Below are 19,055 nucleotides of genomic sequence, written 5' to 3' on the forward strand. Positions count from 1 at the left end.
GATCTAAGATCTTGTATACATTCTGTAATTACATTATACTTAGCATATCACTGAAATTTATACATGCAAAATGAGATTCCTGAACCCTACCTCTCTTTAAACGTTTGTACGTAGAAATTATTTCTTGATATTCTACTAACATAAGATATATCATATAATAAATAATGTTTTACTGTTTAAAACGCTGGTTCCTAAACTGGGATACGCGGGACGTTCCCGGGGAGTCTGAGCACGTGTAGAAATATTCTTTTTCAAACTTCTCTCACAAATTTATATTTTCAACAATGATTATAATTATTTCAGACTGGTTATTAGTTAAAAGTTCTATTAAATCACTATATCAAAGTTCTCATTATGGTATTTTAAGAGTTTTGGAACCCCTGGTTTAAAAAATATTTTCTTGTTATAACCTTAGAAGATTATAATTACACCTACAGTTCTACCCAGTTACGATCAGATTCTCTACACTTTCATATAATTAGTTTCTACTACTTACCATGATGTTATCTTAATATCAGCATTATAAACTCATGAACACTTACGGTGTGTTTTATCCATAATTTCATGGAGCACTTTCTCGCCAATATTTTCCTTAGGGTTATGGGTAGTGTCGACTCCTTGTACTGTCGTTCCTTCATTGTCTTTCGGCAAGGCTACAGCTCGGACCGCTGAGTGTATTCCGGATCCTTCTGCAGAAGACTTCCGCAAACGGACGAGCAATTCGTCTATGGACCCGAGATGTGACATCTTGATAGCACTTTATAACTGGGAATGAAACACTTATAATTTTATCGAATGTTACATACTGAGATCAACTAAAAGTCATCAACTATTTTTGTCTGAAACATCCTAATTCTATGTAAAAAATATAAATCATCTATATTTTTACCTAAGATATATGAATTTTTATGTGTATTGTACCTATTACCAAGAAGGATCTGGTTACGTTCATCCTATCAGAACATTGTTAAAAGTTCATTCTTGACGGCTTTAAGAGAAAAACATTTTATTTAGCTTTCAACATAAGAACTAAATATTACTATTTATAGTTGAAATATTTATACTGTTATTTCCTTGCAAATATTTACGTTAAACACAAGTAATGGTGTCCTAACGCACTACTGCTCGTAGAATAACACTAGGTAACATATACCAACACAAGAAGAAATCCAACAGCTCACACGTGATCATAAAAATGATGACAAGTGAAAGCTTCAATATTCTGAGCTGTTTTGGTTTTAAACTTAGCTTAATTAAGATATCTATTCCTTTTATGTGTGTTAAGTAAAATCATACTGATGAATACATTTCGAAAACAGTACTGATTTAGGAAGTAAAAAATGACAGTGAACTTACTCGTTTTTAAAGCAAAGTCATTTCTTTAAATATGATAAATTTTTATTTCGTTTATCGCATACGGAAACTAACATCTTAGAATGTATGAGAATGGCGCATAAATAAATATTACATATCTCCGATTAATGATATAGGGGTATATAATGGAAAATTTAATAAAGTTTAGTTTCGCGGGGTTTAGAGGAGTAACTGAGTTAAGAGAGATATAAGTATTCACTTCACTATATGTATTTATGTTCATATGTATAAACTTATTACAGTTATTTCTTGGCTTTGAAGTATCAAGAGTTACATTACTATTAAAAAAAACAACTTATTTTGTAAAGTATCGAAGCACCAAAACTTTGGGAAGAAGTTACATTTAAATGTAAAATGAATGCAGACATACCACGAACAGAGTATTCTGTGGATATTTCATGAATTATTTGTTGATATTCATTTCTAATGGCAATTGCAAGTGGAGCATGATCTCTCAACTTTCTTCCAATGCTTTTGTTATATTTATGCCATCTAATAGTTCAGTGGCAAGTCTGAAAACGCATAACGCTAACAACCAGGTTTTGATACCCGTGGTTGGCATAGCACAGATAACACTGTGCTTAACAACAAACAAACAAGCAAAAAAAATTACTTGATCTCTTGGTAGACATCTAAAGGAATCAACCTTCTAACCAGACACGTGTTTTAAGCACGAATTTAAATATAAGTTTGTGTGTTTTCTTGTAGCAAAACTACATCGGGCTATCTATCGAGTCCACCGAGGGGAATCGAGCCCTTGATTTTAACGTTGTAAATCCGTAGACCTACCGCTGTATCAGGGTGGGCTAGAACTCAGCAATTCACCTAAATATTTTGCCCCATTACATCATTTTTAGAAAACAATCAGATATGATGAATTAGGAAACAGGGTTATCTGAAACTTCAAAGTGGTTACATTCCTTCACATGTGTTACTTTACTCAAGATATGGATCTATAAAATTCATGTGCATTTTATATTGGTAAAGTGCACGCGCATTTTAAATAACCAAATCATTAGCATATTTTATTTTATGAAATATTTAAATATCTAAGGCCCCATTCTACTACATTTCTTTTATAATCCTTTATTTCAGTTTACCATACATATTACATTTTCTAAAACCTAAACAGTATATTAATTTTACTTGTGCATTCTGTCTGTCAAAATAGCTGCTGAGTCATACTGATAATTCTGTACTCCGGTGTTAGCCATTTCAGCAATATATCTTCACGTGATAACCGTAAACTATCAAAATTCGAATTTTTAGAGTGAAACAAAAGAGGACTAAGTTAGATTGAAGTTTATGTTAATTACTGGTAATTATATTGTTAGGAGATTTTTATAAGAAACTATTAAAAATTTTCTTATCCTAGGTAGCTCCAAAAACTGTCCTTACATTTAACAAAGACTGCGAACGATAACTTTAAAAGTGCGTCATGAAACCAATAAAGTCGTCATGGTGTCAAAGGATTACGTCACACTCTTCTCTATGTCAAATCCAGACGGCAAGATTAACGACAAAGTTAAAGCTTCTCGTAAAACAAATCTATATAATATTCACTAAAAGTCTCAACTAATTATATGTTCGTACAATGAAGATATTAATAATTACTTACGTAAACATAATTAGGTAAAAGCAGCTTTTACCCCTCAGTATTGTTTGTTCTTTGTTTTTCCTACTCTAAAAACTTTCTGAAAATCTACATATGCCGAACAAAAAATGTCGAACGGCGACCACTTCAATGTGCTGAAGATTAAAAAAAAATTAATTGTTCTTTCATTCCCTGCATATATTTAAATGAACAGGGAATCTGTTGTATCATAAGCTGATATATCTGCTTTAGAAGTTATTTTTCACACTAATGCACACACTATGATTTTCTCACTTCAACTTGTTTAGTGGGTAATTCGTTTTGCTTATTTTACTTTTACTAAAGCTGAATTTTCGTAAATAATTGTTAGTTTTATTTGATAATCCTTGAAATGCTAACTCCATCCTACAAATTATTATATTTTAATCACAGTGATTATTTTAAGGCTTTGGTGATCGTAAATTTTCTTTCCATCTGCTTGCTATTATACTGCATACCACAGAACAGCAATAAAACACATTTGTAAAATAATTATACATAAGTATGTTAAATTAACCGTTCAAGCTGTAATATCGGAAAATATAGTTTTAAAAAATAAAAATATGAAATAAACATGTATATGTCAAGTCATTTATTGGCACAAAAAACGCATATCATAGACACACACATGCGTATATTTTACTCCTTATGTTTAATCTATTCACAAACATATTTTCGACGTACTTAGTAATCTATTTATATAAATCTGTATTTCATATATATATATATATATTTAATCATCTACCTTTTCATTAATTAGATTCCTATATAGTTGTACATTCCATTTTGTCTTTGTGCCATACGTACACACACCTGTTTTTTGCGATAATTTCTACAAATGCAACTTCACCTGACCTATATATAGTTTTTGCATAACTCTAATCCCCTAGTTACTGGTATTATAATAATGGATACATGTTGTTGCCATCACTTATTCCCTAATTATCATTAAGTTAATAAGTAGTAGGTATAACACAACACTATATCACTAGATCATATTAACAGGAGCAGTTACGCAGTTTGAAATAGGATAACAAAACCTTAATGTCAAATATACTTGAAAGTTATGTGAAGATAAAATATTATACACGTTTATTAATTCGCTAATCAACAAGACTGGTGATCAGAGAAGCTTGGGGTAAAAATGAATCATTCATATATTTAGGTTTCACGGCAACGCATCTGTGCCATCGTTCAATACATGTTATAGTAAATTTTATAACTATCTTAAATCCTGCTTGTGCTTATTAAGGCAGAATTTAATGCAGTAACATAATGATACAGTAGTCGAAGTTTCAGACCATAAATGTAGCACGTATTACGTGAACCTACACTGAACTAATTGTATAAAAAGTAGAGCTTGTTTCACTGGTTAAAACTTTCGAATACCAAACTTATTTTTATATCATTTTTCAAAATTTTAAAACAAACATTCTTATTATTTTCAGCTTTAACATAACATTTTAAATGAGTTTCGTAAATTAAGTATAATATGTATTAACATAACTTAAATATAGATATAATCGTATTTCAGATTTCCTTTAACGATAAATTTTAGTTAACTCTCAGAGCACTAGTTTTATTTCAAGTTTTAAAAAATATATTCTTAATAAGGTTTTTAATCACACAGGTATTGAATTATCGTTTGGTTTCATACTTTAAATCAGTTGGCAAAAATTGATTTCACTTGAATAATTTATGCATTAAATGTTTACTTTGTAGAAAATCGATATGCTTTTGAATAAAGTTTCTTAAGTGAAAATAGTGACAAAGTTTTTTATTAACCTTCGATGTAAATTTTTAAAAACGATTAGGCGTATGAGAATGAAGACAATCCGCCAGGTTTACCTATATACATTTTATACAAAATAATGAAGAAAATTATTAAAGAAACAGTAACGTATAAAATACTTGTATTTTAACATGATACATACCACTCATCTGATTTATAATTTAATTTGCCAAGTGTGTAATCCCTTTTTTGTTTCATTTTTTTACGAATTAAATCTTTTTTTGCTCATTAGGCTCATAGTCACTTATTATGTCCTTCTATTTGTGAAAGACGTTAAATTTGAAAATTAATTAAATTGTGTTACTTATTTCATATTATTTTAACGTACAACAGTTAACCTCGCGAAGGTCGAATATTTTTGCTAGCTAAAACAAGTTTGATCATGAAATTTATTAACTGATATCATAAAGAAGTCGTAGGTTTCGAACACATGTAAAATAAGTACAAACTTTCGCTCAGAAAGTACTTTATCTGTCAACATTAAAGCTAACGTTCGCACGTTGCACCTTACCAAAGTTAAATACGAACACAGTACTTAAAAGAAATAGCATATTCTTTGCATAACCAGAATCTCCATTTTACATCTTTACATCAACCATCAATTAGTTCAACTTCCGGTCACTTAGTTTCCAAGTGAAAATTGTTTTTTGCGTGAAACCAACACTAATGGCGTCACTGCATACGTTCCCGACTTCTGTCGAGTTATGAGACTTCTCTGGTGCATGTGTATTTGAACACGTAGAACATATGGCTGCTTTATCAACAGATACTACATACATATAATATAGATAAATACAAATGTTAGACTTACGTCCATGAAGAAGAATCTCAGACAAACTTTGCAGTTTGGTACAATATGATCGCTGGACCAAAAACTTTTCACAAAGTACAGTAAGCTGCTTTACCTGGCGTGGACTCGCTCGTAATTTATCAACCTGTGTTAAACCACAGCTCTGAGCGGCGTAGCCGTAGACCTTTCGTTTAATCAATAGGTTTAACCATTAGGTACACAGGGGTAGATAGCTCTCTATACATATATACTATATGTACTTATTTGTTTGTTTTTAAATGTAGTATTAGTTTAAGTATTATCTCTCACGTGTGTTATTAAAACTCAGCACTTTTGTTTTCTATTGTGAAACACAAAACCTAGCAAACTAAACTGAAGCAACATACAACTATATATAGACGTGTGTGTGTCTTGCGTGACTATTCCATACGTATCAGATACGCATAAACGTCACATAAACAAACTATTTAATTTGTATCAGTTGAAATTAATGATATGAGATCAACAATCGCAGAAAAATATAGGTATAAGTATGAAATTATCACTTATTGATTTTATGTGAAATGCATTAATAAACGAAAAAAAAACAGCTTTTCCTCTTTAAGTTAAAGCAGTGTTTGCACCAAGACTTCACAATAAAACAAAAACAAAAATTCTCATTGTTAGTGTCCAAAAAGTGGTCATTTCTCCATTCTGACAGTATATAAAATTTTACCATTACCCACAATTCATGAGAACAATCGTTTTTCTAAATTTGCATCTCGAAAAGAAATAAATATATACAGCATCTTTAAACCTGAAACACAAAGGTGTTGGCCCATATTTCATAATTAAAGTAATTCTATGAAAATTTTAAACGATAATTTAATACTACGGTTTTAAATGCCGAAAGCCAGCGAAACAGTGAAGTGAATAGACTTAATACACTTATTATTTTCAGTCAAAGGCTAGTAAATGGTTTATAAATAACACACTCTTGTTGAAAAGCTTACAGTCTTACTAAACAATAACTAATGAACCCTCGAAACTCATTCATCTGTAAATAGGTTTTATATACCTATTTACATTTATATACAATATAAATTTTATATTGTAAATAGGTAAATATGTAAAAATCCACTACACATCAATTTATGACTGTAGTATAGATGTAAAGACTCGCTAGATAAGAAGACATTAACAAGATATTTTTGTTAAATATTAGTGGCCTTCAGTGTAAACCACGTTGGATATATGTTAAGAACTTGTGACATATTTGTTTACAAGTATTAAGTACTCACACTGAATCATCTGTTTCCTTCGAAATACCTGTATTCACACAGGACTTTCCCTTGTGAGACAAGCTGTGATTACCGTACTATTAAGAACGATTCAGAACAACAAGGCTTAGTTACTTTCAGTAGATTATGCGGGTGATTATTTACATTCACTATCCGAGATATCACTGAACTAACGTATCCTGACTAATATAACTATCAGGAACATGCAGCAAGTGGCATGTGGGAAAAAAAAAGACTCGAAAACGTAAAATAAAAAAGTCTAAATACCTTGGTTCATATTAAAAACGCAGGACACGTATTGCTAAAGTGATTTTTCTACACGGTTAAATGAAATATTGATACTTGAAACCGCTGGTACATGATGAAACCTCATAATGGCCCGGCATGGCCTAGCGCGTAAGGCGTACGACTCGTAATCCGAGGGTCGCGGGTTCGCGCCCGCGTCGCGCTAAACATGATCGCCCTCCCACCCGTGGGGGTGTATAATGTGACGGTTACTCCCACTATTCGTTGGTAAAGAGTAGCCCAAGAGTTGGCGGTGGGTGGTGATGACTAGCTGCCTTCCCTCTAGTCTTACACTGCTAAATTAGGGACGGCTAGCACAGATAGCCCTCGAGTAGCTTTGTGCGAAATTCTCAAACAAACAAACAAACAAACAAAACCTCATAATTACAGAAATGAGGCAAAACAATTGTACGTTTTACAAATACATCATTTATTACGACCATGATGTATTTGTGAAACGTACAATTGTCTTGTTTTTCCTCAATTCTGTACATAAAATATTATTTGCTTATTCAAATCATGAATTAGTTTATAAAAAAGTTTTGAGAACGGTAGAACAACCTTAACAAATGTTAATTTTATCCAGCTTCTACATTCACAATAAGATATTCTTCAAAACAAGAAACGCAAAAGGGATATTTTTGTTATTTTAAAGAGAAATATATGTAATAACGTTACAAGCTCAAAGTATGTGATGTTACACGTGTTAAGGTACTAATTGTCAGAACAAAATGACAATAAAAGTTGTGCACTTTGAAAACGGAAGAAAACATCGGATTTTTTGCCAAAACGCATTCGTGTCCAATAAATTTGTTTGAGATATCTGCATGTTCTGCAAGTGCAACATGTGCAAATTCCCTATAAAAGTGACGGGTTCTCGGTTTCCATAGCTCAGTGTTAAGCCACCGACACGCAATACAGTTACGCCAAGACTGACTGAAGCACAACGCAACAACGTCATTGGTCTCTTGGAAGCAGGCGAATCTCGATCAGATGTTACCAGAGCTGTGAATGTCCACCCAAGCACCATCACAAGGCTATGGAATCGTCACCAACAACATGGATCAACTCGTGACCGTCCACGATCTGGCAGACCTCGTGTGACCACGCCTGCACAAGATAGCAACATCCGGTTACGTCACCTTCGGGATAGGACCAACACTGCGACGTCTACTGCCTCAACCATACCAGGGCTGCGTAGGATTTCCGATCAGACCGTACATAACCGTCTACGAGATGCAGGAATCCGACCTCGACGTCCAGTCAGAGGCGTCATCCTCACCCAGCAACATCGTCAAGCACGGTTGCAGTGGACTCAGGCACATCGGGTATGGCCTCATCGACGATGGAGGCATGTTTGGTTCAGCGATGAATTACGTTTTATGCTTCGTAGGCAGGATGGAAGGACCCGTGTTTACCGACCGTCGCCGAGGTGAACGTTTTGCAGCAAACTGTGTGCAGGATGTTGACAGATATGGTGGTGGCAGCGTCATGATGTGGGCTGCCATCGCCTACAATGCCAGAACAGACCTTTTGCACATCCGAGGGAATCTTACGGCTCAACGATACGTCGACGAGATTCTTCAGCCCCATGTGCAACCCATCATGGTGAACGTCAACGACGTTTTTTAACATGACAACGCCCGTCCTCACACAGCCCGACTCACCACTGTCTTCTTGAGACACCACAACATCAACGTTCTTCCCTGGCCCTCCAGATCACCAGATTTAAACCCCATCGAACAACTTTGGGACGAGTTGGACCAACGTCTGCGACGGCGACAACCTCAACCGCAGACTCTACCTCAGCTTGCAGCAGCTTTGCAGGCTGAGTGGACAGCCATTCCACAGGATGTGATTCGTCATCTCATCGCTTCCATGGGCAGGAGATGCCAAGCAGTTATTGATGCTCACGGGGGGCATACTCGTTATTGACGTTGAGTGACGTTAAACTTCAACTAGTGAGCGTGGACTTTGCCTTTGAGGACTTTGGATGTTCAGGAATGGATGTGTAAAGTTTCACACATGTCATACAGAACTACCCGGAATAAACTTGTTAACAATTTGTCTGATATTTTGCCTTTTGCGTTTCTTTTTTTGAAGAGTATACTTTATCACTAGGCTTGCATTCGATAAAACTTTAATATTACTTCATTAAACATAGCCTGGTCTTTTAACTGGTCTAAATAATCGCGCTATTTTAGAATGTTATCATATATCTAGTTACGAACTAGATCCCAATTTATAAAAGAAAAGATAAATATCTTACATCTAACTATGCCTAAATAACTACAATAAAATTTTAACCTTAAGAAGTGTAAACATTACTTTCAAATTCATGTTTAAAACCTATTAGCACGTTTCATTGATGCGTGCTATCGTATCAACTCATTTAATTAATAAAATGTAATTCAAGAGGTTATAGGTGTTTAATTGTGTTCAATATTTTTGTATAAAACAATGAATTATCTACATTACAATACGTCTGAAGCTTCAAATATAGAAACTGAAACCTCATAACAAAGTGAAAATTATAAATATTATTCAGATATAGGAGAGGAATTATGGAATACAAATATGCATTTACTGTATTAGGACTCCCTTTTTAAAGTCAACTAGACCATCATGTTGTTTACAATAACAATCTGGACTTAGTGTGGCATATAATCCATGATATTACAGAAAATTTCTTGTTTCATAATAGATCATTCACAAATGCTGGGATGGAAGTATATAGGCGAAAGTCATCAAGCTATTATGGGTTAGACAAACAAGCCACTTCGTTAGTTAGTGTCTCGCTTAAAAACGAAGTGTACCACCTGTTGCTGATATAATAGTCTGACCATTCGGCATGACATACGATGTTCAGAGATGTGGCTCTTTCATTCAAGTAAGGTCTCTAACTAGTTCAAAGGTATCGAAATAAGATTCTAGTGCCTAACGTAACGTTCATGTAAAAGTTGTTGAATAAGTTCTATATCCTGTGTTAGTACACATCGAGAAATATGTTTATTGTCATTTTATATTTCTGCATTCAAAAACAAAGAGAAATTTTGCAGTGTTCAGCATCATATGAAAATTACTATTAAATTAAAATGCTAATGTTATCTTTGGGTTCTTCCCGCTCAAGTTTATCTAAGCATGATCCAGAATAATCTGTTTTTGATAATTATAAAACAAATTATTACTGAGAGTATATACAAGTCAATAAAATTCACTGTAGCAATTTTTCTTTATATAATAGTATTCATAATAAACGTGAGAGACAAATAAAATCACTGAGAGAGACCTAAAATAATACTTGAAACACCACCAAGTACAGGATAAAAACTGTCGTCACCTTTGTATTCTAAAGACGTCTCGTATGGGTATTAAAAGCTTAATTAAAATAAAACATCTTGAAGACAAAGTAAGAAGGTCGAAACATTGTTCTGTACTTTATTTTAGATAAGGTTTTAATACTCATACCAGTCGTCTTTAGAATACATTTTTACTTTAGGTGGGTTTCTCGTCATCGTGTCGTCACCTTTCTTAATGATTGTGTTTAGGTAACATATTTAATACATTATTACGAAAAATATATATAAAATAATATTTTATGATGAAAGGTTGAACTAAAGTTTTATATGCTCAAATTATGTTTTGTATTTATTCTAATTTAATCAGTGGATTTCGCTTTATTCTATAGTAATTCGAGTACAAGAACTCTGTATTTATCCAAATCATAGAAAGCTATTCACTATGATCTTCTAGTAGTTTGGGCTTATATGAGAGTATAAGCTCAGTTAGTGAGTCTCATTGTGCTCTGTATTTCTGCGATATTTGAACTTAATAAATGAATCTAAATGTGTTTTGTACTTCTTAGGTTTTCTCATCAACTGACAGGTAAAACAAGTTTTATAAAACTGAGAAACATCGTACCTACTTTTTGTCCGAAAGAAATGTCTCATAAGTCATATGTCTTGTTGACACTTAAATAATCTCCCGTGGTAAGCTTACAGAAAACTTTCAATATTTAATGACTATATGCTTTTGGAACGATGATTTGATAAACTACAGCTCTGTTCTCTGAAGCTGGTACATCTGATGGTTTCCATTTCCTCATAAGCACATTATTTAAAAAAATATATTATAACAATATGGATATTTCTCCTGTTTCTATTTTTAGAGTGCAAAGATCTGCGGATTATTTTCTTGTTCAGTGATTACTTTACTTCTTACAAACAGAACTTCGCCAACTGAACCAAATCCCTCACGTCCACCATTATCACTCACAGAAGGATCGCCAGTAGGACAATCATCTGCAAAATCCCCGTCCGATCCAAACAATGTTGAGATAAATATATTGTTCTCTGAATAAGTGTCTATCATCTCTATTTGGTTTAATTTTTTAGCCTGAGGTCGAGTCACAGCACGCGAGGAAAACACGTCCAGATTCTCTTCAACAATAATATCGTCCTTAGATGAAACAATGATCAGCTCGTTAACCATTTCAGGTTCGGCAACAACTTTTCCCCCAGTCAAATCGTTTACAAACAATAATGATACATCATGAATTGGTAGAGTAGTCCTTACTCCAACCACAACTGGTCCTGAAACTAGGTCTGATGCTACATAAATGTTATGAAGAGGAACATTAACAAAACTACCCTCAATACCCTGAGCAATAACAGTGGCATAACTCGAACCTAAAGGCAATACACCTTCTAACAACAATGACTGAATCACTTCAGTATCACGTAAAATACAAATGAGTTTTTTTATAAAAATGGCACAAAGATCTTGATGATTTTGACGAAGCTTTATCCCGACTGTACGAAAATTTAGAAGTAAAAAAGCTGAATTTTTAGAATAATTCTTAACTTTATTGGATTGAACAGGTACAGGTTTTTGTTGAGATTACAGGAATTTCTCTTTATGAAAAGTGGTATTATATGTTAAAATGTAATCATCGGAACGAGCAGCTGTTTCCTGTAGTGCTTAAACCTTCTCTTTGTACGTTTTGAGGTCATCACGTGTACAACGTTTAAACTCTTCAGTTAGACATAATTGTTTTAGTTTATCGAAACTGTTGGCATTATGCACAAAATTACATCATCGAACAATATAAACCTCCTTATCATAGGCAAATTTATATAAGTTTGATTATTTTGCTTGCAACAACCAAGAAACTTTTGGCGATAAGTCGCCGGTACTAAGTAATATGCTTTGAGAATAGCTGTTTTAACTTTATCATAATTGGTGCAATCTTCCACAGAGAGTTTGTTTGTTTTTGAATTTCGCACAAAGCTACTCGAGGGCTATCTGTGCTAGCCGTCCCTAATTTAGCAGTGTAAGACTAGAGGGAAGGCAGCTAGTCATCACCACCCACCGCCAACTCTTGAGCTACTCTTTTATCAACGAATAGTGGGATTGACCGTCACATTATAACGCTCCCACGGCTGAAAGGGCGAGCATGTTTGGTGTGATAAGGATGAGAACCCGCGACCCTCAGATTACGAGTCGCACGCCTTAACACGTTTGGCCATGCCGGGCCTCCACAGAGAGAGCGGTATAACTTTTGTGTGCTTTACCAATTAAAACACTTTGTAATAATAATGATCATTGTTCAGTAGACCATTCCATGGTTTAGGCAACCTTCTCCAAATGTTGGAAATATTTATCAACTTCATTTTCATTAAATGGTGGTACTTTAATATATCGATCAAGCTCAAAGTTTTCATTTCGTCTTGGTCTATTGGAATTGAGTCAAATTTTCATTTCTTTCAGTCTAATCGGGTTTGATACAAGCTTGTTCGATCTACAGACGTTTATTTTCTTTTTCAACTTCGATACGAGGTTGTTCTGGCTTAACTTGCTTGAGTTTTAACTGGATTTAAACTTATCTTTATCGCTCAACTATGATTGGCTAGTAAATACACTAAAGTATTCCCCTAATTCTTCTTCAGACAACAAATCATCATTAACTAATATTTCAATAATACATTTTAAGTTCATTTTTACTCTTTGATTTCTTAACATCTAGTTCTAAAACTTTTGCAATTTCGTGCAATTCACTTCTGTTATATCTTTCTAATTGTTTCATAAAGAGTGATTCAAGAAAATATTGATAACCAGATATGATCAAATATTTTTGTCTCTGATTGAGATCTCGGATATGATAACCCAATTTGTTATGTTACGTACATTTCTAAATATAAATTTAACTAAAGGTCGATATTAAAACAGATACACAATAGTAAATCCGTCATATCAACAAGGTAACGGTTAGAAAACTAGTAAATAAAAGTAATAACAATAAATCACTGAAACTTATACACCTTTGTAAATAAGGAAAACGTTTGAGTGTGAGAAAAAGAAGAGACTGCATCATGTATAATTACATTATTATGACTAGTTATATTACTCAACGATTTACCAGCAAATCGCCTCCTTTTATAGAAATAAAATAATATTTAACAGCATTATTTTGATGTATGCGTTTGTGTTTTCTTATAGCAAAGCCACATTGGGCTATCTGCTGAGAAAACCGAGGGAATCGAACCCCTAATTTGAGCGTTGTAAATACGTAGACTTACTGCTGTTTCAGCGGGGGACATTTTGATGTAGCATTAAAGATACTAAAATTGAAAAGTGAAATTAGAGCAAACTTTAAACAGCAACTGAACGCTAGCTTGAGCTCTTTCGTGTTATTGAGAACTAAAAATACTGAAAGTATTACTTTGAACTTTCTAAGTAAGGAAGACCTAATGTTGTGTATGTGATTTCTTAATCAGATTCAACTAAATTTGAATAAAAATGAAAACGTATATATTAGTGAGGACCCAAAATATGATTGCAACTACGTAAGCTCAAGGTTTAAAACTCGTGAATGTTCTTATCGACGTGTGACGGCTTTAATTACAGTTGATCTATTCCCATTAGGTAGCCCTTGGCGTGAAGACAAAAGTTCATATGTGTTTGAGTATGTCTTTTAAGCAATAACAATTCGTTAATAAAACATATTTTTCCCACTGTCGTTCTCAGTCCACCATATTAAATTGTAGAACAACTATTATTTATACGTGTTTTCCCAAAGAAATCTACATTAACCTTTGCTTATTAAACGTATTCTAAAAGTTTTAATATCAGCTCTATACTCCCTAGCTTGAAACGAAATCTTTAATGTAATTTTACGTATTTAACCTGACATCTCAGACCACGAAAGTAGAGAAACGCTTGAAGATGTGTGGGCATGGTTGTTATGGTAACCGCTTCTTCCCCTAAATTATAAACGTCATATGGTCATATTAAGTCAAACGACTTAATAATTCCTTGGTCAGTTTCGCGTAGGTGTTAGATGTAGCGGAGGAAGTAAAAAATATACTTCTGACATAGGTTGTTTAGCCATACGTTGATTTTTTTATTGTTCCTACTTGTTGCAATAAAGTCAAACATGCAAAAACGTGCAGAAATTAAAACATCGGGTGTCATTAATCATAGAATGTGAGACGAATAAGTATTCGAAGGTTTACTCCAAAATACGAATGCATTTTGTGATCTTCAATCTAAATTCTAAAAGAGTGTGCTTCTTCTCACATTGTGTAGTACAGCTATATGTCTGCGGGCTTAAACGCTAGAAATCTTTGTTTACATGCGTATTGAGTAAGTGTTGTGACAGTAAGGGTAGCGTGTGATTTGACAAACATGTGCGAGTTGTTATTCTAGTCTGTATAAGTTGTTCTGAACATTTCTTCGTCGAAACACACATTCACACCTGTTTTGTAAAAAAAAGGGTGTGCTTTGGTATAACCTTTTTTCGAAACATTAATTTTGTATAGAGTCATGCCTCGTCAAGGGCCAAAGTTATTGGGCGTTAAATTGTTCGACTGTCCAGAAATGGCATGAAGCAAACATACATTGCAAGAACAGTATGGTACCCCCTCTGTACTGTATCAAGAATCTTGAAACGTTATTGAACTACAAGGAACGAATTTCTAGGTATAAACACCAATATATTGTTGCCTAAGATAACCGTGTCTTGATCAGGTTAACACGTGAATATCGAAGGAAGTTTTCCAACAACTTACGACAAGAATGACATGAACACATTCATTCCAGGATATCTAGGGAAGAGGAAATTGACCAAACAAGGTTATTTTGTAAGAAGGGCTATATGCAAACCAATATTAACCAGAATTAACCGTTATGACCATGTTACTTGAGTAAGACAGCATGCCAACTTACAGCTAGGATATATCATCTTTTTAGTCCTGTTTTCTGCTTGTTAAAACATCTGCTTTTGAGGGAAGACTACCTTTCCCCCCATGGAACTCACAGTAGGTGATGCATTATATATTTTGGCTGTTATTCACCATGGTGGAAAAATTATCTTTATAGCCGTCAGGGGAATGTGAATGGCGCCTAATACAGGCATCATATGAATACGGTATTTCTGCCATATGCTAGGGCAAGGTTTTGAAATAACTTTGTGTTTGAGGGTGGCATTGTCACTACCTACAGTACACGTATTATACAGGATTTTTCCCGACCAGGAGGACATTACAAGATGTCACAGTCAGCAGAGTCTTCAGGTTGTAATTCCATTTAGAACTGTGGGACAGAAATGAGCCAGAAAATTTGCTAAACACGACCATAAACAGTTACGGCAGTTGAGTTACAGAGATAAGTGGGGACTAAATCACGGTGGATTACAACAATAACCTTATCTACAGCATGTCCGTCGCATGACGGAGGTTATTAAAAAACATGGAGAAACAACCAAATAATGAAGGTTTAATATGAACTGATATAAGGTTTACAGACACTATTTATATTAATTTGATTTTATATCTTTTAAATATATATGTGTATTAGGTTTTGTTATGAAGGATGAAATCCTGAATTGCACGTCTTTCTATAGGTGTCTGATAAAATTGTTTACTGTCCTATTAAATCGTTCATGATGTCCATGAAACCTGTCTTATTATACAAATTACATGTGTAGGTGTTTAATATAACATTCATTTCTCAACTTGACAGCCCTAAGTGTATTTGTATTCCACCTTAATAATAATGATTTCATTTGTTACGAAATATACAAATATTTGGCTAAGATTATAGCTCATTGTGCAGGCTTATGCTTTAAAAAAAACACTAAGACTTACTTGCTAAATAATATTATCTTATAACCTTGAAATATACATTCAACACTATGGCATGGAAGAATTAGCTCCACAAAATGAAAAGAATGACAAAATATAATTTTGTCCTAACACTTTTGCGCATCATGAACTTGTGCGGGACATTTTGCAGTCAGATATGATTATATAATTCTTAATTTTTACACCATACAGAACTTTGTTGTCTTGGTTATATTTAGACACAAATTAGTAATCTCAACATGAATAACTGAACTTATAAGAAACATTACTTGTAAGTTAAACTTATCTAAAAGTGTAATAAAAACACAGTTTACTTACCAAAACCAACATGTTGCTGCTGTTCCCTAAAATTGTTGTTTTTTTCTAAAGATTCGATAACAGTTATCCTCAGGAATTTCTACAAGTTCTGTTTCTGTACACACAACTTTATTAATCATTACTGGCCAGTTCTTACTGGCTCAAGTTATCTCTTATCATTTCGTAAGACTACATAAAATAACATTGATTCAGAAACTAATGCAGACCAAGCAGTGTGCCTTGCAAGCAAACATACAGGAAAGAAAATGATCTTATCCAACAGGAAATAGTGCATGCATGGTGTAAGGATTTATATTTAATAACAGGAAAATGAATATCCTGTTACAGAACACGCGACTTATCTTTCCCGTACACCGGTAAACTCTAGTCTTATCGTATATACAGATTTTTACCCTGTAACAAACCAAATTGTGGAGGAACAATATATATTCTCCTGTGATAAGCTTGGAAACAAGTCACTTCATTAAACTCTGTATGATTAGCTCGATTTATTTCTACTTCTAGTTTTACTGTGTTGTTTCTCTTTTCAGTAAATGACTTATTTCTAATCTGCATCAAAATCGATTTAAAAAACAACAACTTTTGAAAGCTCTTTGTGAAAGCATTATAATGAATTTGACTCTCTTTTTTTTTTGTATTGGCTTTAATAAGTGTTTGTCGCGTTGCCTTACGCTAATAAGAATACTATGTAAAGTTTATTGTAAACAAAGCTACACATGCACTTCACGTTTGCTGAGAAAGAAAAAATGGATGAAAAGTTTTCGTACTCCTCGATGAGAAAAAGTTCGGACTAAGGAGTCCTTGCAATTTACAAGTATATATTTTTATTAGATCAGCTTCAATTGCAGTTCTCATACAGACCGAATATTACTTCAAAAGGAAAAATAACTATTAATATTTATAACTTTTGCACAAATAGCATTTCGTTGAGGACACTTTTTAATTTCTATTGTCGTTGTTTTCTCGTGTGTGTGATGAGCACAAGGTGGACTCAGCAGATAGCTCGATGTGGCTTTGCTATAAGAAAACACAAACATGCACTAGCACAAGAATGAGATAACTACGCTCCAATGGTTGTTATCTTTATACTAAATGTGTGACACGTGTAATGGAACGTGTGAGTGCGAAACTTTTTGAACACGTTGATAACCAACAAACGTTTCCTTATCTAAACTAAAACATCATGTTTAATATACCACACACATCTAAATTGTTTTAATGATGTATCGTTAGAGATTGTTTGTTTAGAGTTCAGCACAAAGGTGCACGATGGATTAGCTATGCTTTGCCCACAACATGTATCGAAACCAGATTTTTAGAAGTGTGGGTCCGCAGACATACCACTGTGCCACTGGACGCGCATCATAAGAGAAAAACACAATACTACAGTAAATAATTCAGTATTATGCTAAATGGAGATTTAGATTTAAATGAGAAACGCACACGCACACACACTCATATATAAATGGTAGCCCAAAAGTAGGTATACAGTTGATACTTGATAATATATTTAAAGTAATTAAATTAAAATATAGAATTTATAATTGATAATGTATTTAATCGTACTTTACACATGACATGGAATTATGGGAAGAATAACCCCAAGTTAATCCCGCATGTGTTCAAAATGAAACCTGTCTCCAAACGTTCTGACAAAATCCCTCTATCAATAAAGTTCTGTAAATGCATCTTCAATGTACCCTTTCATTTCGGCAACATTCCGCGATTTCGTATCGCACACTTTATCCTTGAATACACCCTCAGAGAAAAAGTCCATGCAGGATCAGTATGATCAGGTGGTTAAGGCATTCGACTCATAAACTGAAAGTCGAGGGTTCGAATCTCCATCACACTAAACATGCTCGCCCTTTCAGCCGAGTGGACATTATAATGTCACGGTCAATCTCACTCTTCGTTGGTAAAAGAATAACGTAAGAGTTGGCGGTGGGTGGTGATGACTAGCTGCATCCCCTATATTATTACACTGCTGAATTGGAACAGCTAGCGCAGATAGCCCTCGTGTAGCTTTGCACGAAATTAAAAAAACAAACAAAAGTCCATACAAAACTTTGGGCCACTAAATTAAGAATATTCGTGGCTTTAAATGTTTGAGTTAGAACCAGTTATAAAATGATGAATGACAAAATTTACATGCATTATATTCACGTTTAAAGAATGAATATTAATTTACATCTCCCACTTTGTCACTGTGACTACTTCTTCTTCCACTAATAAATATTGATACTTATCCAAAACTATAGTGATTCATCAGACAAATAAGAAATTATATATCATTAGGTATTTTTGTATACCATTCTTGAAATTCTATTAATTAAATAAACGACAACTAGTACTAAGATAATCAAATCTATGTGTTGTCTTTCCTTATAATAATCCCGTAAACATTTTTAACTATTCAATGAATACAGTACAACCATAC

At 33.7% G+C, this 19,055-nt stretch overlaps 1 protein-coding gene across 14 annotated transcripts in view; it reads right to left on the bottom strand.

Moving 5' to 3' along the window:
• The window catches only part of LOC143225513 (synaptotagmin-1-like), a 44,094-nt gene extending 27,221 nt beyond the window's left edge, over nt 1-16,873 (bottom strand). For 10 of the 14 annotated variants that reach the window (XR_013013896.1, XR_013013898.1, XR_013013897.1 and 7 more), the window contains exons 1-2: nt 16,616-16,872; nt 543-765 (exon numbers count right to left, since the gene is read on the bottom strand). Coding sequence is in view for 6 of the 14 variants with exons in the window: in XM_076455100.1 (XP_076311215.1) it covers nt 543-747 (205 nt within the window). In the remaining 8 variants the exon portion in view is untranslated. Of the gene's footprint in view, nt 1-542; nt 766-5,610; nt 5,770-16,615 lie in introns of those variants that run through there. The other 4 variants (XM_076455099.1, XM_076455095.1, XM_076455101.1 and 1 more) reach the window with 2 other exon arrangements.
• Between the last annotated feature and the right edge of the window lie 2,182 nt (nt 16,874-19,055).

The sequence above is a fragment of the Tachypleus tridentatus genome, chromosome 9, assembly GCF_004210375.1.
Source record: "Tachypleus tridentatus isolate NWPU-2018 chromosome 9, ASM421037v1, whole genome shotgun sequence".
NCBI lineage: Eukaryota > Metazoa > Arthropoda > Merostomata > Xiphosura > Limulidae > Tachypleus > Tachypleus tridentatus.